General features: G+C 43.8%; 1 protein-coding gene across 2 annotated transcripts; it reads left to right on the top strand.

Annotated features, from left to right (window-relative positions):
- Positions 1–383: 383 nt before the first annotated feature.
- On the top strand, positions 384–12,254 carry agfg2 (ArfGAP with FG repeats 2). 2 transcript variants are annotated; one of them, XM_076724783.1, is made up of 14 exons: positions 384–718; positions 1,529–1,622; positions 2,867–2,982; positions 4,188–4,332; positions 4,731–4,851; positions 4,957–5,061; positions 6,052–6,084; positions 8,206–8,466; positions 9,407–9,479; positions 9,600–9,643; positions 9,844–9,930; positions 10,363–10,461; positions 11,001–11,071; positions 11,231–12,254. In XM_076724783.1, exons 1-14 carry the CDS (start codon positions 552–554, stop codon positions 11,276–11,278), a joined length of 1,464 nt encoding a protein of 487 aa, XP_076580898.1. In that variant the 5' UTR covers positions 384–551; the 3' UTR covers positions 11,279–12,254. The 2 variants fall into 2 exon arrangements, with proteins under 2 accessions (XP_076580898.1, XP_076580900.1); XM_076724785.1 differs by lacking the exon at positions 6,052–6,084.
- The last annotated feature ends 1,241 nt before the right edge of the window (positions 12,255–13,495 follow it).

Below are 13,495 nucleotides of genomic sequence, written 5' to 3'. Positions count from 1 at the left end.
AGGTCATGTGACACAACCAAAAGCTCCAAAACAGCTGTTAACTGGACCTCATGGTGAGCTTCTTTGGTCAACTGCGGTTCAAGGTTAAAAGGAAACTTTAAATATGCACCATAAACTGTGACATTTTTCTCTTTTTTCTCTGTGTCTTCATGTCAAAGTACCCTAAAAACAGCTGAATCACAGAATACACACAGAGACACTGGAAAATACCTTGGCCTACTAACAGTTTGATGAGGTAACCAGCGGTTATATTGGAGCAAATTTTTAAAGAAACAGGCAACCTAAATGTAACATTGACCGTTATCTCAAGCGCCACCTGTTATTTGCTCTTACTTTGAAGGCAACCTGCAGGATTTCCGGTGTGCCCGCGCCTCTGTCTGTGTCGCTTGACGCGCCTCTCCTCCGCGTAGTCTCGCATTGAGGGTGAAGCCGCATAAACGCGCTCCCATAATGCGGGCGTGAAGTGCTCTATGTAGTGAACGGGAGGTGATTCAGGAGGAGGGTTACCGGCTTCACATCGAGCCTGTCAGCCAGGCACCGGGGGCGATAAAATGTCGAACCGAAAGCACCGGGACAACCAAGAGATCTGCGCCCGCAAGGTCCGGGAGCTGGCCCAGTCTGGAGTAAACAAACACTGCTTCGAGTGCAACCAGCCCGGGGTGACTTACACCGACATCACGGTGGGCAGCTTCGTCTGCACATCGTGCTCCGGAATGCTGTGAGTAAAAAAAAAAAAAAAAAAAACCTGCCGCGCCTCCTGGGTTTATTTACTGCACATTTCAGCGTCAGTGGGAGGACAAACACATAACTGACAGAGCTGTAGAGTAAAAGTGGCAGGCCTTAGATTGCACCACCCCAGAGCCACATTTACTGTGTGTTATTTTCTTTTTTTTTTTTCAGGGAGTGTTGGTGCGGTGCAACAGTCGAGGTTGTGCGCACAGATTAATTTACGCAGTGTCCACCTCTCTCTCTTTCTCAGCTTCATAAACGACAGACCGCTAGTTGGTCATTTTCCAGCTCTGAGTTACGGTTCATTTCGTCATGGTGCAGGTTTGACACCACCTCTCTCTCCCCCCTCTCTCTCTCTAGGCTCCTCTCCAGTGTGGGCGCGCGCCTGTGTGTGTGTATGTGTGTGTGTGTGTGCGTGCGCTGTCACATTTTGTTCTGCATGTTCAGCCTGGTCCTAACGCTCCTCAGGAAGACGGTTTCAGCACTTTATTGCGCAATATCCTGCACATGTACAGCAGTGTCCCACTTTGTGTCCCCCCTCCCCACCCACACCCACCACCGCCACCTCACACACACACCCACCCAGCATGGAGAAAATAAGAGGTTCTGGTTACTGAAAACGTATCTGTCACAGAGGGGTGTGTGTGGCACACATTCCACACCAATCCCGCCCACACCAACCTCTAACACCTGCTCTGTCCACCTTTTCCCGTTTCTTTGGAGACTATTGACCCACCTTTAATGTTTTTATGCCCTATTTACCTCCCAATTCCTCCCTCCTCTCCCCTCTGTGTCCCAGGAGAGGCCTCAACCCTCCCCACAGAGTCAAGTCTATCTCCATGACAACCTTCTCCCAACAGGAAGTGGAATTCCTCCAAAACCATGGCAATGAGGTGAGTGGCACTCACCTGGGCGTCACTTTACAGACACGGAAACGCATTCGAAAGCATTATTGAGTCTTGTAAAGTCATCTGAGGAGCTGCAGCTCATCACTTCCTTTTTTTAAACTCAGTTTCTGGTCCCGATATGGAACATGAACCTTCCCCGGTGGCTGCGACCAGTTGAACCAGTTCTTGTGGTCGGGCATTTTTTGGGAAGAATGCTAGTGCCAAAGAAGCACTGTCTGTCCCACCCAAACCACCATCTATTTCCTGTGTGTGTGTGTTTAGGCCAGTGGTTCCCAAACTTTTGTAAACCAGGACACCCCTTTTTAACTGTGAAACGTCCCCGCTCACACATCTTAGTCACAAAAACACATGAAAGGGATCCTAATAAAAAATGTGTTATGTGATGTATTTATAAGATATATGAAAAAAGATTAAAAACTAATGATTCATTTTATTGTGAATTAATCTGCAGAACATTTTCTTAAATTCTTAATTCAGGTCTGTAAATGCCTGATGAACAGTCTAAAGCCCCAAATCTTTCGGTTTATGATCACATAGGGTAAAGAAAACAGCTGGAATCAATAAGTATTTGCTGTTTGTGCTTGAAAAAAAGTACACAGTTAATCAATTATCATAATAGTCTCCAAATTAAATTCCAAGTGGTGAAATATCGATATCACCATCAGAAATCCCTTATCAGTCGAGCTGCATCACCAACCTTAGCTGCGGCATATTTAACATTTTAACGTAAACATAAATCTTAACAATGTGATTAATGTAAGTGTGTTTTTTCATGTAATGAAGCCTTGTGATAAATGTGCAGCACCCATTTTGGAAACCGCTGGTGTAGGCAGCGCTCTCATGAGCTTATATCACACAAGTAAAGGGTGAAGTGTTTCAGGCTATCAGGATGAGTGCTGTTTTTGTCAGCTCTCTGTTGGCCAGGATCTGTGTGTGTGTGTGTCTGTGTGTGTGTGTGTGTGAGTCAAGTATAATGTGAGGAGAGGCAGAGGTGTGTATCGTCCAGCTTTTCCTCCACATCATCCTCTGAAGAGTGATTCGGCCAGTGGTGATTCATAGGCAGCAATATTTGCCGCACTCTGACTCTGACTGATGAGGAAATCTGTTTGCGTTTTCCTCTGAGGTGTAAATGTCAAACATATGCAACGATCGTTGTTAGCACGACCTGCCAAATTCTCACGTTTTTTTTTTTGTTTTGTTTTGTTTTCTCGCAAAATGTGTGTGTTCAGGTGGGCAGGAGGACTTGGCTGTGCGTGTTTGACCCAAAGACGGACGGTTGCTCCGACATGAAGGACTCTCAGAAGTTCAAAGAGTTCCTTCAGGACAAATATGAGAAGAAAAAGTGGTGAGAGTTTTGGTTTCTTCTGCAGCTTAACGTACTAATGATAGCCTCGGCTGTTCTGTGCTGTTTGGTGCTAAATAGCAAATGTTATCATGCTAATATGCTAAACTAAGATGGCATCAGTTGGAAAGATTATACCTGCTAAACAACATTGCAGTTGTACGAATGTTAGCATGCTGATATTAGCATTTGGTTCATTTAGCATCATTATGACAAAGTTTTAATTTGTCCAAAACTTCGGATGATGACCAAGTGCATGGAAAGCTAATGCCGTCACCTGTCAGCCTCAGCTGTAATTGGGTGTTTTGTGCTAATTAACAAATGTTTGCATGCTAACATGCTAAACTAAGATGCCAACAACGATCATACCCTCTGAATAACATCGTTATTGTCAGAATGTTATGAGGCTGATGTCAGCGTTTAGTTTACTTTCCATGTAGTGTCATTATTTTGAAATCATAATGACCCTGATAATGACCAAGTACCTGGAAAACTAATGACATTATCCATCAGCTTCAGCTGTTCAGTGCTAGTATTAACAAACGTTAACATGCTACAATGCTAAACTAAGATGGTGAGCTTTATAGGCTATGTGCTAAATATTAGCGTGTTAGCATTTTCATTGTTGTATCTTGAAGGGCTTTGCATTTTGATATAAAGCTCTTTGAGGGAAGGATGTATACAAGTAAAGTTTTTATTGTCATTATTATTATTATTGTGAGTATCTTAGCATGATGAAGTTAGCATTTAGCTCATAGCTTAGTGTGCCTCAATACAGCTTCACAGAGCTGCTAGCACGGCTGTAGATTGTCTTGAAAAGATGTTTCAAGGATTAATCATGTGTCAATCAATTTTCTGTCCATTTTCTTAATGATTAATTGAACTGTTTTGGCTGAGAAATCAAAAGGGAATAACGGAGCAAAATTAAATCCAAACAACAATTGATGACGTCTGTTCCAAATTTAGACATTCGCCGTTTGAAATGGGGACGCCCACTCAGAAAAATTAGCTCAAGGATAAGAGCTGCTTCCATGGTGGGAATAAAAGAACAGTCATTGTTTTGAATTTAGTTTCAAGCCCTGAAAAATGTTCTTCGTCATGATGTTTGGTGGATAGCTAAATCTTTTCAAGGCTTAATTGTGCTTTTTATGAAGCAAGTCAGTCACACAGTCTCATTTTAACAGCACTAAATCGCCCGTCTCTTCCAGGCATTTTTCCAAAAGCAAGAACCGGAGGGAAGTCGAGGGTCCATGGAGCCCTGGGGTCCAGGCTGCGCCCCCTTCCCATGGTCCCTTAGCGAGCCAGGCCCCCTCCCATAACCTGCCCCCCAACGCCAGGTCCACAAGGCCACTGGTGAGAGAGCTTAATGTATCCTGATTGAGCATGTAATGGACGGTGAGAGTAATGAAGATGAAGGGGAGAGTAGTGAGCGCGAGAGATGAGGATTCAGGAGAGAAAGTGGGCGGGTGTGGTAGAAAAAAAGAGGAATTGAGAAAGACACAAGTTGTTCAAAGCGTGTGCAGAAAAGAAGAAGAGAATCGAAGGTGAAGAAGCGACCTGAATTCACTTCCGCACTGCAGCGGAGAGACAAAGACTGATGGGTCGGACAGCGAGAGGTTCAGGTAGCCTCGACATCAAAGCTGCTGCTTATGAATTATTGAGAAAGCATGAAAGAAACTCACTTCTTCTGCCTTTGTCTCTCCCTTTCTGCCTCCCATCTGCCTCTGTCTTTTCTGTCTCTTGTCCCTCAGTCTCAGTCCCAGCTGCCGTCATGGGATCGAGCTCCCGCGATCTCGCCCGCCGACATGCGGACGGACGTGTTCACCGCTCGGCCGTCGCGCTCCCAAAGCTTCAGAGACCCCCCTCTGAAAGGTGGGAGGTCGATCTGGGTCAGACGAGTTGATATTTCTGGACTGAATGTGATCGATCCCTTCACCTGTTTGTGTTTTCTTTGTCTGCTCTCTCCCTCTGATGTAGATCCCACCCTGTGTGGGATAGAAAGACAGCGGCCAGGCTCCCTGTCATCAGCGCTGGGAGCTCAGAGCCACGCCCCCTCCTTCCCCGCCCTCCCACGGCCCTCAGGTGTGTCCCCCAATGACCCCCTCATTTTCTATTCTTTTCTGGTCTCAATCAAACAGGAAAATGTCATGTTCAAATATTTTTATTGAGTTTTCAGACTAAACATGCTCACAAATCATCACACACACAAATGAAAACAACTTTCAGATCCATTTATAAATATCATAGAATATCTAACATATGACAAATGAAAATAGAGAGTATCCCTGTTATTTAAACTATATTAACACGCTTGAATCAGTCCCACATTCATCGTGATCATCTTGTGAATATTCAATAGAGCAGAAAATGTATATTAATCCACCGCTGAAAATAGTCCCCAAATATGCACAATTTCCACCTGTTTATGTGACATTTGCTAAAAACTACAGTGTGCAGCTGTTTCAAGAAATGATGAAGCTTTTTTTGTGACCAGTTTAAGGAGGAAGCAGTGCGCTCGGGGCTGAGGTTAGAGAGGTCACAAAGAGACGGACTAGCGCCTTGTTGTTTTGGGTCTTTTTCATGGAATATGTTGAAAGTTAGAAAAATGTAGAAACGCCAGCCTTTAAGCAGCTTTCATCTACTTCTAGAAAGAGTTTTGGCAGTTTAAAGCTAATGGTAGTAGCCTAATGCATAGTTATCCAGAGTGTGCAGATTGTTGAATATTTTCTTTGATTCTCACCGTCCGCTCGTCACTGTCGACTCTAAGTGTCACTTTAGGAAGGACAAAGATAGAGCTACTTCCCTTACAGTCGTAATGTTCAGCTTGACTGTTTTTTTTGCCGTATCATGCTTCTCATGCATGTTGAAAATGGCCCCATGTTATCATTTTAGCGCACTGGGGTTTCTTTTTGATGAATTTTGAATCAACAGATTGCTCAGCTGGTCCCAGACGACAGCAGGGAAAGCAGTTTCATATGACACGAGTGACACTTTCTCCTCTCTTTTATCCACTCCTTTTTCCCTCTTTCTGTTCTGTCTCTTCTCATTCCTCTCTCTTCCTCCAACTCGTAGCCAGTAGCTCTTTCAAAAACCACTTCACTTTAGGTAAGACACGGCACCATCCGATGCATTTGAGTGTGTGCTGAATGGCTGAGATCAATAAGCTCTTCCGTGCTTTATCATTCATAATAAAACGGCCGATCTGAGTGCCGTGCTGGCGCTGACTTTGCCTCACGTGCATGCGAATTTGCCTTCCTTTTAGAGCTGTTTGAGAGACGGCACGGCGCTCTACATTCACTTAGCCATCCGAGTCACGGCTGGCCAGTGTCACATGCCGCAAATTGGGTCGATATTTTTCTTCATCAGTCAGGTTTCCCACTTCAAAGCCCAGATCTGAAGGCTGGAAGGGTCAAGGAGAGACGCTCACACACACTGTTCCCTCTGAGGAAAAAGAAGAAGTTTAAAGTAATGCTATTTTTAGGCCGTAGCTGCTGCTGCACCCGTCAGCAGAGGGCCGCTGATATTTAGCACCACGTCGGCGTTGAAGCACTTGAAAACTATGTAGGGCGCAGCTGTAATCCCACAATACACATCAACATCCCAAACAAGTATTCCAGATAGTTCAGGTATGTTTGTAAAGATAGGCCGTATCTGTAGCCCGGCAGCAGGGTATGAGCATATCCCAGAAACATGCTGCTTGACTTTTGCATGCTTTGTGTCTTCAGATAATCTGTATCAGGTCAAGTCTGGTCTGGTCTCTGTCACTGACTCCTCAGCTGACAGAGGAAAACAAGCTCTGTTTATAAAAACAATACCCATTTTCATTTGTATCCCCATGCTAACAATTTTGGCTGATACTAGCATGCTTTGTGGCTAATGTGTGTGGAAAGCTTGCTATCTGCAAAGATGGTGATCGCAGTTTCCTGCCTTTGTTATTGTCCAGTGATTGTATTTTTGTGGTTGGAGTTTTTGAAAACTATCCAAGAACTTGTTGGCTTGCTGCTTTTTGTTCATGCTTAGCCATGAAGAAGGTACATGCTAATTAATAAGTCAAGCTAATACTGCTTTTGACAAACCTCATAGCATGAAGATACTAAAATAGCATGAGATAAATTGCTTTTTTTTTTTTTTTTTAGTGTTTATATGATATGGCTTAAAGGGTAATTCTGGTATTTTTAAGCCTGAGCTCTAGTTTGACATATTTTTGAGTCTAAAACTCCAATGGGTGCAAAAGGTTTGAATTGGTCCAGTAGTTTGCTTCAACTGCTAGCCGAGAAACAGGCTGCGATGGCTGCAGTGTAATCCTTGGGGGCAATTGCACACATCAAAGTCCATCTACTGAAAGTGCTTGTTTTGGGTGTCTGACAACATTATGGAAAGGATCCCTACAGAGATCCAGACACAGCTGCTTTTTCACTGTCCTCAAAGCCACCAGACTCCTTTGACAAAAACAATAATTTTACCCCAGACAACACAGGATTTGTTGGTCTACCGCTGCCTCGACCAATTTGTTTGTTTGTGTTCTTGTGTGACTTTTTTGTTCGTTTAACACATTAACGTGTTAAAACTTTGGTGTTTTATAATGCAAACAAGCAAACTGATCAAGGCTGTGGTAGACTCGCAGCTCCCATGTTCTGTGTGGTAAAATTAGTGTTTCTGTAAATGGTGTTTGGTGGCTTTTAGCAGAGTGAAATAGTGGCTTTCTGGTCAAAAAAAAAAAAAAAGAAGAAGAAAAAAGTCGTTTAGACTCCAAAATATGTAAAAATACGACCCAGGTGTGATTACCCTTAAAGGAATTTTGCCCTTTTTTTCCTCATGATCAATGATGTAATTTCTATATTAATATATAACAAAATCTGTTCGGATGAAATCTGATGAATGTGCATGCATCGACCTGGGTTTAGCATGATAAAGCACTCTGTTTCTTAAGTAGCTTTTGAAAGATTTGTTTCAGCCTCTTGACAAAACAGTCTCACCTCAAGGTCCATTTAGTGGCTGTTCTGCTTTTGATGATGACCTTCATCAGCAGATGCAGTTTGTCTGTGCACATAATGAAATTTTTAGTGAACCTTTTCATGACTATTGCATGACGACTGGGTAAACTATTTCTTTAAAACCTGAACAGTTATGAATAAACTGATACTGGCCCTTCAGGTTTGAGAGCAGATAAACTAGTCTCCTCTGCTGCTTTTGCACTGAAGCTCAGTCCGGTTTTCTCGCTCTCAGGTCGTACAATATCGACCTCAGGGACCACGGGGCCCTTCAGGGCCTTCCCCAAGTCTCTCAGCGTCGACTTTGGAGGTCTGAACCACCCCCAGGCTCAGCCTCTGCCCCAGTCTCTTTCCCAGCAGCATCAGCAGCAGCAGCAGCAGCAGCCTGGAAACATGGGCCAGACGACGACGCCGGTCAGCGGCTCCAACCCCCAGGACAGATACGCCGCGGTGTTACAGCTGGACAGCGTCTTCTCTGACACATCATCGAGCACAGGTGGGAAATATTGTGGTTGTGAGTAGATGCTTTTAGCGATCTAAGTACTGTAACTCATGCACTTTTTAATACCCTGCATTTATCCACAGACATGGTTGCAAGTTATAAAGATTTCAGAAATGAAAACACATGATAAGCTAATACAATGCAGCACTTTGTTAAAGATTAATCCAGCGGCTCTAACTCATTTTGGGTCGTGACCCCTTATGAAAAAGCAGTGTCCAGCTCTGGCCACCTCTAAACCTCTGAGAAGATTTCATTTCAGTGACTGATGAAGGGAATATTTCACAGAACAGTTGTATTGGATTATTCTCACACTATGTGTACTTACGCTTTTACTGCAGTTAAGGCCCTGAGAACTTCTTCCACTACAAGGTAAAAGATAGACTGAGAGGCAGAGTTGGAGTGTGCGTGTGATGCAGATTGTCACGGCCAGCTCAACTAGGTTGCATAACATCCTTATTCCAAATGCCAAGGCTCTCAGCAGCTGAATTATGCTCATTGTGTTTGCTCCAGATCGTGCACAGTCCGATTCGAAGGACCCTGTCGATACGTTTTTGACATCACCTCTAATAACCAAGGTGGTGGTTTTTAATGCATAGCGTTCACGTGAGACTCCCTCAAGCTTTCTACAAGAAGCTTTGTTGTTCTCCACCTTCATCGCAGCCTCCCCTGCCTGGCAGAGTAATGAGGTTATTGATTTTCTGCCCCGCCTCAGTTTGATTCATACCACGATGGACACGGAGACGATATTTTATTCAGGGATTTGTATTGCTTTTGTTCTCCGATGACTTGCATGCTTTAGATCAACTGTTTGTACCCTTAGTAGGGATTATTTTAACTCACATTTCAAGATAGTAGTAGCACTTGATCTCTTGAATTAGCTCCCCTTAGAGCCCTGAGGTTACGTTGTGGTGTGTTGTGACTCGCTTGTCTGCAGCTCCACCTGGTGGTCCTCCGCAGTACAGCACCATCTTCGGCAGCAGGCTCTCGTCCAGCTCTACTCCTGCCAGGTAGAGACCAAAGAATCAAATCAGCTTTTGTTTACCATGACAGATTTATAAATTTCCTGCGTGTGGAGCCCTTTAAAGGTCATATTCTGATCGATCCTGCGTTTTTCTGCTTTCACACAGTTCCCCCGGTGTCGATGCAGCCTCCAGCTCCCAAACCTTTGCAAGTAAGTACCGAACACGAACTGCATTGATCCTCCCTGCCACCCTGCACTGTATTTAACTTCAGCTCCTTCATCTCTAAAGCCGTCCAATACCTCTAATTAGGATGCATGTGTGTGACTCAGAGCAGTGCTGTTCGAATAGACAGGAATGTGCCACCACACTCACCACTATTATCCCCCCCCCTTCCCTGTGTGTGTCTCAGATTTCCCCAACCCATTCAGCTCCAGCTCCAGCTCCCAGCAGCCTGTTGCCCTCTCCCCCAGTAACCCCTTCAGCAACGCATCAGGAGGTGAGAGTCGGGTTCAGGGTCCTTCAGGCATTACTCTTCTGCAGAGGAAAGTTAAAATTGTCCAGTAAGATTTAGCTTTTTCAACTGTTTGGAGGTCAAAGGAGAAGTATGAAGCATTTCATACACCAGCTGATTCCCTGAAACTTAATTTATTGTTAACACAATCATTGCTTGCAACTGTATCCCTTTTTATACCCAATTTTGACTATAATTAATGATTTGTGACCAATTCTGTAATCCAGTTTTGTTGAATTGGAGGCTTTTTTGCATGTTCTGCTGTGCAAAGGCTCTCCAGGTTACATTCTTTAAATGTTTGAGCACGGTCTCCATTTTTCTTCTGATTAGTACCAAACAGTAGATATAAACATCCAGTATATGTGCAGTATAGCTGTGTCTCATCTCACTGTATGTGGGTGTATATCTTTTCTCCAGGTGACTCCAGTGCGTTTGTCACCTCGCCCACCTCCGTTTTTCCTCCATCCGCCCCTTTCCCAGCGCCCGCTGAGTCAGCCACCAACCAGGAAGCCAATGGTAGAGCTTTTTCACATTATTTTATTTGTTAAGGACCAATATTTTGTGCGGGATTTGGGATTTGTTTGGGATTTGACGGTCGGAAACTAAAATCTGTGAGTTTGTGAATCTCCTCGTGTCATAGTTAATTCGTCATTGAAGTCATTTTTCAAGCAAAGCTGGCTTCTTTTCTTATTTTCTGGATGTGATCTTTCAACCGGCCAAATAAAAGAAACAATTTAAAGACATCAGATCAGCCTATAGGAAATTCTAATCGCCATTTTTCACAGATTCATCAAAAATGCAAGTACTTATGAGCGTAAACTGAAAACCTGCATGCACGCTGCATCTGTGGCTGCCGGTGTGGCCTGTACTGTATGTGCGCTGGCTGCAGATCAAACACTGAAGAGCCGTGAGGCGCCAACACACTTCAGATGTTTCATTATTTCAACAGTGGCCGCTGGCAACCGCTCAGGAATACCAATTCACACACCGAGAACAGAGCTGCTGCTGTCTTCACGCCAGCGTGTTTTCATACCCTCGTGTTGTGTGCGTTGCAGGTTTTGCCTCCTTCCCTGCGTCCGACTCTCAGCCCAAAGTCCCTCGGCCGATGTCGGTGAACCCGTTCACGGTGAGTGCGCGCGCAAACAAGTGCCACCGAGTGCACTTCAGGGGTACAAAAGGAAGCGGCTAATTGATATTTTATGCAAGCTCTCTTTTTTCTGCAGACTGCAGGAAGTGTAGTAAAGCCCCCTCTGCTTGTTCTCACCCTCCCTCTCTTGTCTTTCAGGGGAATGTTTACCCCAGTCGAGGGACGTCGAGAAATCCTTTCATCTGACACCCCCCCCCCCCCCCCCCCCCCCCCACCTTAGGTCACACACCCATCCATCTCTGGGAACCGAGGGAGAAGTGAACTTGAGGAGTCGCTGCCATTTCAATGCCTTTGGAGTATTTTCACCCTCTGGGGAGGTGTTTGACCCCCACCTCCCTCCTCCCTCTCTCTCTCCTCTCTGTCAGTGTTTACGTGTTTGTGGAGGAAAAAAAACGAGTGAATGTAATTATGAAATTCATGTATGTGTGAGGTTGCCCCCCCCCCCATGTTGTCAAATATGTCAAAAGGTGTTTGTGTGCCAGTAGACGCCACCTCAGGGCTCTGTGGGAGTCACGAGGAAAAGACGCCTCTATGATTTTTGCAGGAACACACACATATATGACACGACACACACACGCCGCTGATGCTGCTGCTGCTACTTTGCTTTCATCTCCTGCTTAAAAGTGCAAAAAAAAAAAACACCCCCCAGCCCGCCGGTAAACACGTCAGCATCGTCTTCTTTAAAAACTCTCAGTCGTCCAAAGGAAGAGCCGGTTCAGACTCTGCATCGTGAGTCTCTGCAGATGGTTATAACAGCCTTAACAGCCTCGCCTCGACAGATAAGACGGGCTTTTCCCTGTAGTGGGTGTGTGGAACATGTTTTGCATTTGTCACTGTTTTTCCTTTTTTGTCAGGTTTCCTTCAAAGTCTGTGTTTTCCACTCCTAGGCTGCATGCGCTTAGAGGGCTAAAAGGAGATGCTACTGAATGTAAAAGCGATTTCAGAATAACTTACGTGTATACAAACATCATGGCTTCATGTACCGGACCAAAATGTTTCTCGCTCTTTTTTTTTTTTTTTTTGTTTTCAGTTGACATGGAGGCGAAGTTCATTTGACTTATTTTGCCAAAAGAAAGAAAAAAAAGAAGAAGGGAGATTCATGTAACAGTGTCTTTGTAATGACAAGTATTCATGTTCATAAAATCAGTTCGTTGCTTCTTAAGACAGTTTGCCACTGGCTGTTTCTTTGTGTGTGTGTGTATTGAAAATAATGTGCTAAATGAGCAAAAATACAGTGTATGTCCTGAGTTCTCAGAGGTTCTTATAAAGGCTGCACTGATTCCTTCTAACAGCAGGGGGCGCGTGATATCCACTTTTCCCTGACCTCGTGCGCAAGGTTACTTATGGATGCATATTACATAACAACATAGATACTGCATAAGCATACAGTACAAAGATAGAAACACTTTTACAGCCACCATGTGTTAGCTACCCCTATTATTAGACCATTTTAAATTATTCAGCGTCATTTTACATTCAGAGTAAGTCCAGTCTTATTAATAATATGTGTTCTCTGTATTATTCCACGGGATTTATTACAGCACTGAGAGATGCAGGTTCCACTGCTCAGCCAGACAGTCGAAGTAGATCAAAATCATTGTGCTCACATGCAGTCTGAGTGGTGGGAACAACGCCTATAGAAACGCCTCATTTATTTAATTACAGCCTCTTAACCTGCTCTGTGTGCAGCATTTAGGAATCAATAATCACAGTAAACAAATACTGCACCCACGGGATTGATTGAGTTCACGATGACCTAGATTTTAAATATTTTATGTGACCTCCTGCTGAATAAACGTTTAGTCTGCTGCTTTGAAAGTTAATAGATTAGCATATTAACGCAGCTCAGATGGGGATTTTTACAGTAAATAGAACAGGGTGGACTCATGCAAGCGCCAACACTGAAATATTACTCCACATACACACTGGAAGTGTTGCTACCTTTACGTGCTGTGGGAAATACTGGCTTTCCGATGAGTGACCCTCAGATAAACCTGCAAGATTCAATAAAAATGCAATAAATGGGGAAAAATCACGTGCTACAGCAGCGCAAATAACCATCTGAAATTAAACTGATAAAAGGAGAAAAAATGAATTTCAAAAGCATCTAATATGTCACACCATAAACATGCCTTGTGAAAATATACAAAAATATTAAGTCCAGTGGCAAACCTCTGAAAGCTTAAACGCAGCATAAAAGTCACTTACAAATGTGTAAGTAAGAGTGTTTTATTTTATTGGTTTGAATAAAACAGCCTGAAAAAAATACACATTTTTTTTCATTATTACTACAGACTATATACACTATATAATATTTATTTATCTTGGTCCATCCAGCACTGTTTACTGTGCGTAAGTGTGATGTTTTTAATCAGAATCCAACATCTGATCTCTGTAAAATAC

This window comes from Chaetodon auriga, chromosome 24 (genome assembly GCF_051107435.1).
Source record: "Chaetodon auriga isolate fChaAug3 chromosome 24, fChaAug3.hap1, whole genome shotgun sequence".
NCBI lineage: Eukaryota > Metazoa > Chordata > Actinopteri > Chaetodontiformes > Chaetodontidae > Chaetodon > Chaetodon auriga.
This window is presented reverse-complemented; position numbering and strand designations above follow the sequence as displayed.